The sequence below is a fragment of the Trichechus manatus genome, unplaced genomic scaffold (genome assembly GCF_000243295.1).
Source record: "Trichechus manatus latirostris isolate Lorelei unplaced genomic scaffold, TriManLat1.0 scaffold00032, whole genome shotgun sequence".
Classification (NCBI taxonomy): Eukaryota; Metazoa; Chordata; class Mammalia; order Sirenia; family Trichechidae; genus Trichechus; species Trichechus manatus.
The window spans coordinates 10,799,395-10,813,935 of NW_004443968.1; the positions used below are offsets into that span (position 1 = coordinate 10,799,395).

General features: G+C 38.3%; 1 protein-coding gene across 1 annotated transcript in view; it reads left to right on the forward strand.

Moving 5' to 3' along the window:
• FAM81B (family with sequence similarity 81 member B) overlaps positions 1-14,541 on the forward strand; it is an 80,313-nt gene that overhangs the window by 24,700 nt on the left and 41,072 nt on the right. The window contains exons 4-5 of the mRNA XM_004375034.1: positions 7,810-8,053; positions 11,489-11,607. Coding sequence (XP_004375091.1) covers positions 7,810-8,053; positions 11,489-11,607 — 363 coding nt within the window. The remainder of the gene's footprint in view (positions 1-7,809; positions 8,054-11,488; positions 11,608-14,541) is intronic.

The window sequence follows — 14,541 nt, forward strand, 5'->3', positions numbered from 1 at the left end:
CTAAGTGATTCTGAAAAAGGCTGCTCCCTATTCCCCAAATACACAGTCCTGCCAACTCAGGCCATCCCACTCTCCTCAACCAAGACTTCAACTACCATTTTTTTGTTGTTGTTGTGTTGTTCAAAATCTCTATCTCCAGCCTAGACCTCTCTTTAAAATTATTATTTATTGGGCATCTCTTTATGGGTGTAATATAAATATCTCAAATTCATTTTTACCCTTTAACCTAATTTTGTTTGTTTGTTTTGTTTTTTGTTTTCTTCAGTCTTAATCATTCATTAAGCCCAAATCAGAAACTTTAGAACCTTTTCCTTCCCCAGGCCCTGGTCCAATTCCCAAAACTCTTGCTTCTAAGTCCTTAATATCTATAATGTCTGTCCTTCCTATCGTAACCTGATGAGGGTGGATCCTGCCTGGTGTGACCCTTCAAGTCATTTGAGAGACACCAGGCCTTTGTGAAAAATAAAATAGACTTTATTGCAAGCTGATCAAGCAAGGAGCTCGGAGACTAAGTCTCAAATCAACCTCCCCCGGTTGGGGATTCCAGGGTAATTATAAGGCTCAGGATAGGGAAGTTATGCATAATTCATGAAACTTCTGAGAATAGGCGGGCAATTCCAGGAGCTAATTAACATGTGTGGGGGTGCAGCATGGTGGCTGGGGGTATGTTTTTTGGGGATATGACACATGAAGTTCATCTAAGGACAGCTTTGCGGCTTATTGCACATGTCCAAATGGAGGGGGAGCAGTGAAGTGGCCTTGGACTGCTACACAGGATGGGAGTGCAGTGAAGTGATGCAGGATGCCGTATCAGGAACTCACAGACCCGGGTTGTGATGGAAGGAAGGGGAACAGTTTAACCCTGCTGGTTACACTGTCTATGTCCATTTCTACCATCTTAATCTTAGACCCTCATTTTTCACATAGATTAAAATCTGTATTAGTTATCTATTGTAATGTAGCAAATTACCCCAAAACTCAGAGCTGTAAAACAACAAATACTTGTTTTCTCACAGTTTCTGTGGATCAGGAATTCCAAAGTGGCTTAGCTGGGTAATTTTGGCACAGGATCTCTCATGAGGTTGCAGTTCAGGGTGTCAGCTGGGACTGCAGTCAAATGGAGGCCTGCCTGGGGCGAGAGAACCCATTCTAAGGATGGCTCACTCACATGGCTGTTGGCTGGACACTTCAGTTTCTTGCTGGCTATTGTCAAAAGGCCTCAGTTCCTCATCATCTTAGTTATCTAGTGCTGTTATAACAGGAATACCACACGCGGATGGATTTAACAAAGAGAAATTTATTCTCTCACAGTTTAGGAGGCTAGAAGTCCAAATTCAGGTTGCCAGCTCTAGGGGAAGGCTTTCTCTCTCTTTCGGTTCTGGAGGAAGGTCCTTGTCATCAATCTCTCCTGGTCTAGGGGCTTCTCAAACAGGAACCTCTGGTCCAAAGGATGCGCTAGGCTTCTGGTGTTGTTTCTTGGTGGTATGACATCCCCCTGTCTCTCTGCTTGATTCTCTCATCTATATCTCAAAAGACATTGATTCAAGATATAACCTAATCTTGAGTTGTCCTGCCTCATTAACATAACTGCCTCTAATCCTGCCTCATTAACATCATAGAGATAAGATTTACAACACATAGGAAAATCACATCAGATGACAAAATGGTGAATAATCACAGAATACTGGGAATCATAGCCCAGCCAAGTTGACATACATTTTTTGGGGGATGCAATTCAATCTGTAACACTCATCATGTGTGCCTCTCTATAGGGCTGCTTGGCATGGCAGATAAGTTTCTCTAAAATGAGCAGTCCAAAAGAGGAGAGAGAGAGAGAGAGAGACCAGGATACTGGGTATCATGAGGTGAGGAACAAATCACAAGTAAGGAAAGGCACCATAAAAGTAGCTTACTCTTTCAAGAAGTTTATCTACGAATGGAAGAGGTAATATACTGTACTAATACCAACAAGATTTTACACACTTCTTGGCCCTTATGCTAAATAGCCTGCCTTTGTATTTTTCCTGTTTTTAATTTAGTTTATTTTTCATAAACCTTCTGACCCTTTTGTTGTTACTCTTTGCCTCTGAGCTATCATTTCTTCCAGCTATTAGCAGGCAGTCCTCTCTTCAACATAAAATTGTCAGGTATTAAATTTATGTGGACTCAGAAACCATCCAACTTGACTTGTTAGAATAGTTGGTAAAATAAAAGTACATTCTGAAGGTGAGCTTCAAGCAGGGATTAGAGAGGACCTTTCCTATGTGTTTAATACAGCAGTAAAAGCATAGACGCCAGAGTCAGACTGCTTAGGCTTGGATACTGGCTCCATTACTGTGAGGTAGATGACCTTGGACAAGGTACTCAATCCCTCTAAGCCTCAGTTTCATCATCTATAAAGTGGAGATAATATTAATACATCTCTCATACTGTTATTACAAAGCTTCAATTAGATGAACTGTTTAAAGTGCTGGCCACAATGCCTGGTTTATATTAAGTGCTCAATAATAATAATAATAATTTATAAACTACATGAGCGGTTACAGACATGGCAATATCACTTTTGACTCTTCAATGACATTTTCTTCTTACTTTCTGGTTTTTAGCTTCTAGAATTGTGCTGTCCAAAACAATAACCATTAGCCACATGCGACTATTGAGTACTTGGAATGTAGCTAGTCCAATTTGGGATATTTTATGAGTGTACAACACACAGTGAATTTCAAAGATGTAGCATAAAAAATGTATCTCATTAATAAATTTTATGTTGATTACATGTTACAATGATATTATTTTAGACATATTGGGTTAAATAAAATATATTACTTAAATTAATCTCACCTGTTTCTTTCTACTTTTCTTAACGTGGCTACTAAAATATTTTAAATTACATATGAGGCTTGCATTATATTTCTTTTGGACAGGGTTTTAGAAAAATGATATCACTAAATTGCAAAGAAGTAATGTGTTACTATATTTTATCTATCCATGTAGTAGGAGCTCCTCTTCTTCCTTTACTCTCGAACAACAGTTTTTGTTGACCTTCACTGAGCAGCTAAAGCCTTGCCATTCACACATGCTGATTTGTGAGCAACCATCCATCACTAGCGTTATAATGACATTCATGGTCAACTTTTGGCCATCTTCTGGCACTGCCGAATGAGCTCTTGTTGCAGATTATTCAGTAGAGAGCAAACAGCCAACAAGAAAGAAACAAGTTTCTTATTTTTTTAATTCCCTTGACAGTGATGCTTGATATAAAACTGGAGATAAGGAGAAGAAAAATTGCATAAGGCAAATATGACTGGTATCCAACCCAATACACATTCCCACCTTTCTTCTGTGCTAATAAAAGTCCAAATTTTGTTTAAGACTGCAATGTGGCCAGTTTAAAAAAAAAAAAAGTTAGAAGAGTTGGACATGTGACATAGTTTGAACCAAAGAAATATGAACAGAAGTGTCATGGTGGGTCTTTTAGAAAAGCTGTGTTCTGGATTTTTAAAAAGGGAGGGACAAACTCAGTTAGTACACATGTTTTATTCTTCACTCTTTCTCTTTTCTATCTGAGGAATAGATAGTAATGTGAAATGTGGATTGTGGATGCTATACTTAAAGGTGAAACAACAACCTTGAGACCCTGAGACCCTAAAAGTCAGTCACACACTAAGGCTAGTTGGTCAGGAAGCTAGAAGGAGCCTGGGTAGTAGATGACCTCCTTGATTATGTGAGTCCTGGTTATCTGGACTTCTTGTTATGTGAGCCAATAAAGCATTCTTGTATAACTCACTGTCTTAGAGTTTCTGTCATACACAGCTAAACACAATTCTAGCTTACACTTGTGGTCTTCAGGAAATGCTAATATTCACAATCTGGCCTTAAAATCTGCTGTCCCTAGGGCATTCTCACTTTCACAAAAATATGTCATCATTAGCCCTGTTGTTGTTAGGTGCTGTCTAGTTGGTTCTGACTCATAGCAACCCTATGTACAACGGAATGAAACCCTGCCAGGTCCTGCGCCAACCTCACAATTGTTGCTATGTTTGAGCCCATTGTTGCAGTCACTGTGTCAATCTATCTCATTGAGGGTCTTCCTCTTTTCTGCTGACCCTCTGCCTTACCAGGCATGATGCCCTCCTCCAGGGACTGGTGTCTCCAGATAACATGTCCAAAATACATGAGATGAAATCTTGCCATCCTCACTTCCAAGAAGCACTCCAGCTATATTTCTTCCAAGACAGACTTGTTCATTCTTCTGGCAGTCCATGGTATACTCAATATTCTTCACCAACATCGTAATTCAAAGACATCAATTCTTTTTTGGTCTTCCTTATTTGTAGTCCAGCTTTCGCATGCATATGAGGCGATTAAAAATACCATGGCTTAGGTGAAGCGCACCTTAGTCCTCAAAGTGACATCGTTGCTTTCAACACTTTAAAGAGGTCTTTTGCAGCCTATTTGCCCAATGCAATGTGTCATTTAATTTCTTGACTGCTGCTTCCAGGGTGTTGATTGTGGATCCAAGTAAAGTGAAATCCCTTTGACAACGTCAGTCTTTTCTCCATTTATCATGACGTTGCTTATTGGTCCAGTTGTGAGGATTTTGGCTTTCTTTGTGTTGAGGTGTAATCCATGCTGAAGGTTGTAGTGTTTGATCTTCATCAATAAATGTTTCAAGTTCTCTTTGCTTTCAGCGAGCAAGATTGTGTCATCTGTATAATGCAGGTTGTTAATGAGTCTTCCACCAATCCTGATGCCATGTTCTTCTTCATATGGTCCAGTTTTTTGGATTGTTTGCTGAGCTTACAGATTGAATAAGTATTGAAAGGATACAACCCTGACACACACCTTTTCTGACTTTAACCCCACAGCATCTCTTTGTTCTGTTCGAACGACTATCTCTTGTTCTATATACAAAATTAAGTGTTCTGGAATTCCCATTCTCCATTAACCCTAATCACAATAATTATTATGTCTTTTGCAGTGGGAATGACTGGGAACTATTTGGCTTTGGCTTTCTATGATCTAGCACATTAAGAAGATATATACTGTATTTATGTAGATCTACCTAGCTATATAAGGAGCCTGGAGCCCTGGTGGCATAGTGGTAAAGAGCTCAGCTGCTAACCAAAAGGTCAGCAGTTTGAATCCACCAGCCACTCCTTGGAAACTATGTGGCAGTACTACTCTGTCCTATAGAATTGCTATGAGTCAGAGTCAACTCGACAGCAGTGGGTTATATAAAGAGACCTGGTGGCACAAGGGTTAAGTTCTCAGCTGCTAATCAATCAAAAGGTTAGCGGTTTGAACCCACCTAGCAGCTCCACTGGAGAAAGACCTGCCCCTCTAAAGATTACAACCTAGAAAACTCGATGGGGTAGTTCTACTCCATCACATGGGGTTGCTATGAGATGAAATCGACTGCATAGCACCTAACAACAACAATAACCTTGGCATATAAATATAGATAGACATTTGCTTGAGAGCAGGGGCTTTGTCTGTCTTATTCATCATTTTATTCCCAGCTCATAATGAAGGTCAAATCCCTTTTCCTTTTAAGACTGCCTTTTCCTTCTAGTGATATCATAAAATATTTTGCCGCTATTCAGAGGCAGCATTTTGCAAAGCATTCTAGCCTAGGTTGCAGGATATCTGAATCTAATCCTAGTTCTGCCAAATAAAAAGCTGTGTAACGTTGTACTAGCTACTTAACCTCTCTAGACCTCGGTTTCTGAGTTTGAAAAATGAAGGGGTTGAATTGATCAGGGATTTTCAACTTCATTGGTAGTACAACCACTTCTTTAAAAGAAAGCTCATGAAAAAGCTCAATGTATTAAACAGATGAGATTGAGGGGAGAAAACCCAAAGTCCCTCCCACTGGGCCTTCTCCCCATCACCATCACCCCCAACACAGGAACCCCAAGGCACTGCCTCACAGCCCCAGGGGTCCATCAGAGCACAGTTTGAAAACCACTCTACAAGATCATATCTAACGCATTTTTCCAATTCTAATATTTAATGACTATTACAGAAAATAAGATTATGAGGAATTCTGACTCAGAGAATGTCTGAAAAGCTGGCCAGATTAATGCCCCTGTAGTCGTGGAGCCCTGGTGGCACAGTGGTTAAGAGCTCAGCTGTTAACCAAAAGGTTGGCAGGTCGAATCCACCAGCTGCTCCTTGGAAACCCTATGGGGCAGTTCTAGTCTGTCCTATACGGTCTCTATGAGTCAGAATGACTCCACGGCAATGGGTTTTTTTTGTTTTTGTTTTTGTTTTTGTTTTTTTTAAGTCATGAATCCCAGGATCCCTGGTGGTACAGTTGTTAACTGCCTGGCTGCTAACTGAAAGATCGGTGGTTTGAGCCCACCAGCCACTCTGAGGGAGAAAGATGTGGCAATCGGCTTCCGTAAATATTTACAGCCTTGGAAACCCTATGAGGCTGTTCTACTCTGACCTATAAAGTCACTATGAGTTGGAATTGACTTGATGGCAATGGGTTTGGTTTGAATCTAATTAAAACCATTCCTTTTTTTAAGCTAATACCTGTTATCATTTCACAGACACAGCAGGTCCTATGTATAATTGCAATAATGTTAAATCAATGTCTCTTAAAGTATATTCTTCATGTATACTTGTACATAAAGGTTTTTAACTAAAACTTCTAAAATGGAGTTTTATTTTAAAAATACTTATGATATCCAATCTCAGCATAATTAATATTAGAAATTTGTTTAAGCACCATGAAAGTTTTCTAATTTTACTTCCCATTCATAAGATAGTACAAAGTCACCAAGAAATTTAATTGCCTTCCAGGCAAATTTAAACTAAGTTCTGACTCTGTTATCCAATACAATGGAATGCTGTCATGCTCATGTATACAAAATGTGTCCTGGTGTGAGGTCAGAAATCAATGCACACAAGCCTTTAGAAGTGACCTATGTTTGGGGGATAATATAGCCAAATGCCTTAGCCCATGGGCTTAAAGTCACCAAAAAGCAGCTATGTAACTACTACCCTATGAACCACTTTCCTCATCTATAAAATTAGAAAAATACTGTTGGACATTAATATGCTAATACGCAGTGTGAATCACCAGGAGAGGGGTATTTTATGCAATGTTTTCCAAATTTGTTTGACCACAGAATTGCATTGTAAAGGCTTATCTTGCTAGAAGGAGCCCTGGTGGCACACTGGTTAAGCGCTCCACAGCTAACTGAAAGGTAGGCAGTTTGAACCCACCAGATGCTCTGCGGGAGAAAGATGTGGCAGGCTGCTTCTGTAAAGATTTACAGCCTTGGAAACCCTATGAGGCAGTTCTGCTCTGTCCTATAGGGTCACTGTGAGTCAGAATCAACTCAATGGCAATGGGTTTGAGTTTGGGTGTCTTGCTGGATTAGATAGATTCTCTAACATAACCACTTTCACATTTTTACAGATATAGGAATTTCTAGATTAGTGTTTTCCATTCAGGGATATATGAAGGCATAAGTCTTGGGAAGAAGGCTTCTAATATTTTCCTTCATGAATCCCCTTCTTCCTACACCCACCAATTTGGCTTGAAAATTTACCATTATAGTATATAGAGCAATTCCTCCTTGGGAAACATAAAAAAAATGCATGACACATGACACAAGATCTGATCTGCTTTTTAGATGAAATTCAAACCAAGATTCTAAGCTTGTAAGTGCTTAAAGTTCTACTAATTTCTCATAGCGGAGAAGGAATAGAAGTGATGATATGAATTCTGGTTTCTGGATTCGCCAGCTCATTCTTTTAATAACCTTGACGTTGTCTTCTTTCCCTGACCAGGGGTTATTCTTTCCTTCCTGTCATTCCAAACACCCAGAGAAGTCAGCTAGAAGACAGGCTAAACAACCAGGAGCGCACCATAGCCTTCCTCCTAGAACAAGCCTTCCGCATCAAGGAGGACATCTCTGCCTGTCTTCAGGGGACCCAGGGCTTTCGAAAAGAGGAGTCACTTGCTAGGAAGCTGCTGGAAAGTCACATCCAGACCATCACCAGTATAGTCAAAAAACTCAACCAAAACATTGAGGTAGTTCTCTATTTCTCATATGTTGGTATCATTGCTGACAAAGATTATCAACCACCAGTATAATTTTTCAAACATAGAAACATGTACCTCTTGTTTAAGTTTAAATGATTACAGTTTAGTTGTCCCAGAGGGAAATGGTTTGATTCTTCAACTGCTCATTTATGCCAAAAGAACATTTATTGTGTATATATTTTGTAACAATAAAACAACTCTTTAACATTATGTCAGACATTGTGCTAAGATTCTTATTTTAGTCTAAATATCCAAGATTCTATTAATGTAATCATTTCAGTAAGAAGTTTTCATAATGCTTTGGCAATGATGGTTCAGCTGGCCCATCGTAATCTGACTCATGTTATCTCTCTGACACCATCTCCCACCCTTCTCTCCTTTACTCTAGCCACACTGGCCTCCTTGTTGTTTCTAGAACATATCAAGCGTACTCTGGCTCAGAGCCTTTGCACTTGCTATTCGCTCTGGAGGGAGTTATCTTCCCCTAGATATTCCTATGAATTGTTCTTCATTTCCTCCAGGTCTCTGCTCAAATATCATCCAATTGAAGAGGATTTCCTTGACACTTTATAAAAATATTTTGGGTACAAGTCCTTTATCAGATATATGTTTTGCAAATATTTTCTTCCAGTCTGTAGTTTTCTTTTTATTCTCTTAAAAAAAAATCTATTTTTAACTCAAAGAGAATTTTGTCATGACATTGCTTTTTGTGTTTTTTCCCTAATTTATGAAAGCAGTACTTGATCATTGTAGTAATTTTGAAAGTTCGGTAGAAAGTTTTAAAACCTGGGGAAAAAAACTCACAATCCCTTCATCAAATGGCAGTCTCTACAAATACCCTGTCTTCTGGACATTCCATTCAGGAGGCTGAGACTACATTTATAAGCATAATCTTTAATATAAAATTTTGATATGTCATTAAAAGCCTTTTGCATGGTGCATGTACCACGATTTGCTCATTTATTTTCTTAATGTTAAAATATCTCTGTGCATAAATATTTGTCTGCATTTGGATTATTTCCATAGTATACATTCTTAGAAGTGGAATTACCAGAGTATGAACACTTTGAAAGCATTTGATGCATGTTGCCAAATGGATTTCCAGAAAGCTTATACTAATTTACACTTCCGTTAGCATTGTATGATAGTGCTTTTTTCTCTGTGCCTATTAAGGAGCCCAGGTGGCGCAGTGGTTAAGTGCTTAGCTGTTAACCCATCAGCCACTCCGCGGGAGAAAGGTATGGAGTCTGCTTCCGTAAAGATTTATAGCCTTGGAAACCCTATGGGGCAGTTCTACTCTGTCCTGTAGGGTTGCTGTGAGTTGGAATCTACTCAATGGCAATGAGTTTGGTCTTGTTTTTGGTTTATGTCAGCACTTATTGTTGTTTTAATCTTTGCTAATCTGATTGGACAGAAATGAGACTTCCTTTTTTTCTTTACTTTCTGAAGGTGTTAAACCCCCTTTTTTTAAGTGGCTATAACAATTTCTGTTTCCTCTGTCAATAATCTATTCGTATGTTTTGCAAATTTATCTTTCAGGGTTCTAGTGGTTTTTAATTCTTACTGACTTAATTCTTTAACATATTAGGGATAGCAACCAGTGGTTTGTGGTATATGTTTAACAATCAGTTATCTAGGGAAAAAGGAAACCTGGTTTATAGTATTTGCCTATTTCCATGGTGTAAATACTCCTACTATGACTAATTTCAAATGCCCAACTTGATGTCACTGAGCACGAAGATGGGAAGGGACAATACACAATCAGCTCTTTAAAGCAGGTACATGCTAGTTCCAGGACACCACCAAAACCCTTGGTAATAATATTGGCTATAAATGTTTTTCCAGTTCGTTGTTTATATTTTAATTGTATTTATAATGTTTTTGCAAGATTTTTATAAGATTTTGCTTTGTGATTTTTCTCATTACCTTAAAGATTAGAAAGTTCTTCACTCAGAAATGAGATCATCTCTGACACATTTTATTTTTAGGGCTTAGTTTTGAATTTATTTTTAATCTATTTTTTCTAAGGTTTATTTTAATATATAATGTGAGGTAATGATCTAATTCATTGTTTTATGGATAACTAATCGAGATCCCAACAGGATTTGTGAAATTCCTCCCTCATTGATTTGTGAGTCTCATGTATAGAGTATTTCTTCCTCACGTTTACCAAGGTCCTCTTTACATTACGTTGATCTATTTGGCTACATACCAGCACTACACTGATTTACTTTATCCTTGCTTCATAAAATGTTTTAAAGCTAGTACGGCAAGTTTCCTTTTATCATTATTCTTAACAAAAAATCTCTAGCTAGTGTTTTTTGACACTTTTATGACTTCATTTAAGGCTTTAATTGCCTTTAGATTGTCTCAATCTGTCAGTTTTCAAATGGGAAAGATTCTTAATGTGGTCTTTGAAATTTCTATAATTCACTTGCTATAAAAATCCTTCTATTTGTAGTAAAATTCATAAACATAAGTTTAAACATACTTCAGGTCTTGGTCAAATATAATAACTAAACTAGAATATTTCCTTAAGTCACAAATTTGTTTGTATTTTCTAAAGTTCTATACTCTCGCTTATTTCAGAGTAAATCCAAAGTATTTTTATATAAATTATTCCTAATTTCCCTCTTCACATTACAGTAAAACTTGTTTGAATGTCAAGTAAGACATAAATTTTCTCTTCAGACAAACAGAATTATTTCAATTTTTAAATAAATACTTACATGTAGGTGAAAAAAAATTAAACCACTGTTCTCAAGACCACCAACCTGGTGGTATAGGAAAGTCAGTTTTATTTCCAGAATACCAAGCCATAATAAAGACATCATTAAAGACACACAAGGACAAAATCTGAACATACCCATGTTCTCTAAGAAATCTGGAACAATAAACTTCTTTTACAACCAGATGAAAAACAATTTGGTCGAGATTTCATTGTGTTCATTGTGTTAGCTTCACTGTGGTTCAGGTTTAATCCATAAAGGTCCTTGCCTAATGCCGTATTAAAAATCACTTTTTCTAAACTTACCACCAGTTGTGGAACAGTTTTTTGTGAAAAGCTTTTAAAACATTGATCCCCAAATGGCAACCCATAGCCATATCAGACCAATAAATACATTTTCTTTGATCCATATAGTGTTCATAAGAGATCTTGAATAAAATGTCACTATTTAAAAATTGGGAGATTTCACATAAAATCTGGATTTCTGGCTTCTGTGGAAGTATCATTTCCACCTGGCAACAGTAAGCTGGAGGGCACTACCTATCCCCCTACCCCCATCTCTGAGATGGGACTGTTTTACTTATTTACATTCACAGCCTAAAAACAAGCATTGGAGTTTGTAAACCCTGCTTAATATGATCTTTTCTTCTTATGTGTGATGAGAAATTAACAGGAATTTTAACTCAAAATTATAGGTTTTAGAAGAACAAATAAGAGTTCGAGACCAGATGGCCACAGGAACTAATTTTGCAGTACAGGAGCTAAACACCAAACACCTACAAGGAGTTGGAGATCTTCGAGGAAGAGTAGCCAGGTGAGAAGAAGTTTACTAACTAGCATTTAGCAGTCAGTTCTTGGTCACTGAGTTCTCATTCCCAAATAAGTTCCATATTGTGGAAAAGAAGATATTGTCTTTGCATTAAGCTAAACTGATTTGATGGTAGTTGAGAAAGTATATCATAGGACTTTGAGTTTCAAGCTACCTGTGAGATGCAAGATTTCCATAGAAGGCCCTTTATGCAGAATGTCCACTTTGGTTCCACCCAGAAGTCACCAGAATATCTTCCTTACAACCCTCGATTGCCCAAACGCCAACATCCATACACAGACACAACCTCATAAAAATCCCTAGCTGTGTCAAATTCCAAACATTAAGCATTAAAAACATACAAGAATTACTTATAAGTGTCTAACAAAAGGGATTTACTACCAATGGATAAGGTTTTGAATAACAAAATAATTAACGGCATGCAGCTCAGCAAAAATCTGTAGGTATTGACAGTGGCGGGACCACTCTGGCAAACACATCAAAGGTGACTTGTGAATGGCTGATCATGGACACCTTTCCATTTCTACGTCTTCTGCCAGTACCTCTGTCCTTCCTCCTGGAATACACCCACCTCCACCTTCTTCTTCTTCTTCTTTTTTTTTTTATTGTGCTTTAGATGAAGGTTTACAGAACAAGCAGTTTGTCATTAAACAGTTAGTACACATATTGTTTTATGACATTGGTTAACAACCCCACAACATGTCAATACTCTCCCTTCTGAACCTTGGGTTCCCTATTACCAGCTTTCCTGTCTCCTCTTACCTTCTAGTTCTTGTTCCTGGGCTGTTGTGCCCCTTTAATCTCCTTTTGTTTTATGAGGATGTCTAATTTTTGGCTGAAGGGTGAACTTTGGGAGTGACTTCATTACTGAGCTAAAAGTGTGTCCGGGGGCCGTACTCTTGAGGTTTCTCCAGTCTCTTTCTGGCCAGTAAGTCCGGTCTTTTTTTGTGAGTTAGAATTTTGTTCTACATTTTTCTCCAGCTCTGTCCAGGACCCTCTGTTGTGATCCCTGTCAGAGCAGTCATGGTGGTAGCCGGGCACCATTTAGCTGTACTGGATTCAGTCCGGTGGAGGCCATGGTAGTTGTGGTCAATTAGTCCTTTGGACTAATCTTTCCCCTGTGTCTCTAGTGTTCTTCATTCTCCCTTGCTCCCATAGGCGTAAGACCAGTGGAGTATCTTAGATGGCTGCTCACAGCTTTTAAGATCCCAGTCACTACTCACCATGGTAGAATGTAGAACATTTTCATTGTAAACTGTGTTAGGCCAATTGAACTAGATGTTCCCCGAGACCTGGGTCCCCACAGACCTCTGCCCAGCAATTCGGTACCTCAGAGAGTTTAAATGTGTCTGTGGAGTTTCCATGACCTTTCCTTGTACAAGTTGTGCTGACTTCCCCAGTATTGTGTACTGTCTTACCCTTCACCAAAGTTACCACTTATCTATTGTCTATCTACTATCACCCTCCCACCCCTCCTGTCCCTCATAACCATCAAAGATTGCTTCTTTTTGTGGGTAAACGTTTTCATGACTTTTTATAGTAGTGGTCTCATACAATGTGTGTCCTTTTGTGATTGACTTATTTCACTCAGCATAATGTCCTCCAGTTTCACCCATGTTATGAGATGCTTTTCAGATTCATCATTGTTCTTTATCATTGCGTAATGTTCCATTGTGTGTATGTACCATAGTTTGCTTATCCGGTCGTCTGTTGATGGGCATCTAGGTTGTTTCCATGCTTTTGCTATTGTGAACAATGCTGCAATGAACATGGGTGTGAATATGTCTATTCATGTAACAGCTCTTATTTCTCTACGATATATTTCTGGAAGTGGGACTGCTGGACTGTATGGTATTTCTATTTCTAGCTTTCTAAGAAAGTGGCATATCATTTTCCAAAAGGGTGTATCATCATGCATTCCCACCAGCAGTGCATAAGTTCTGATCTCCCCACAGCCTCTCCAACATTTGGTATTTCCAGTATTTTTGATTCATGCCAGTAACGCTGGGGTAAGATGGTATCTCATTGTGGTTTTGATTTGCATTTCTCTAATGGCTAGTGATTGCAAGCATTTTCTCATGTGTCTGTTGGCAGTTTGAATGTCTTCTTTGGTGAAGTGTCTGTTCATTTCCTTTGCAAATTTTTAATTGGATTATTTGTCTTTTTGTTGTAGAGGTGTTGGATTTTCTTGTAGATTTTAGATATTAGACTTTTGTCTGACTTGCAATGTCCAAAAGTTTTTCCCAGTCTGTAGGTTCTCTTTTTACTCTTTTAGTGAAGTCTTTTGATGAGCATAAATGTTTAACTTTTAGAAGAGCCCAGTTATCTAGCTTATCTTCTGGAGTTTTTGTGTTGTTGGTTATGGTTTGTATCCTGTTAATGCCCTGTATCAGGGTGTCTAGCCTTGATCCTATTTTTTCTTACATGATCTTTATAGTTTTTGGCTTTATGTTTAAGTCTGATCCATTTTGAATTAGTTTTTGCACATGGTGTGAGCTATGGGTCCTGTTTCATTTCTTTGCAGATGGGCATCCAGTTTTGCCAGTTTGTTAAAAAGACTGTTCCCCATTTGATGGACTTTGGGCCCTTGTCAAAGATCAGGTGACCAAAGATGAATGGATTTACATCTGGGTTCTCAATTCTGTTCCATTGATCAATGTGTTTGTTGTTATACTAGTACCAGGCTGTTTTGACTATTGTAGCTGTATAGTAGGTTCTGAAGTCGGGTAGTGTGAGTCCTCCTACTTTATTCTTCTTCTTCAATAGTGCTTTACTTATCCAGGGCTTCTTCCCTTTCCATATAAAGTTAATGATTAGTTTTTCTATCTCTTTAAAGAATGTTGTTGGTATTTGGATCAGGATTGCATTGTATTTGTAAATTGCTTTGGGTAGAATTGTCATTTTCACAATGTTGCGTCT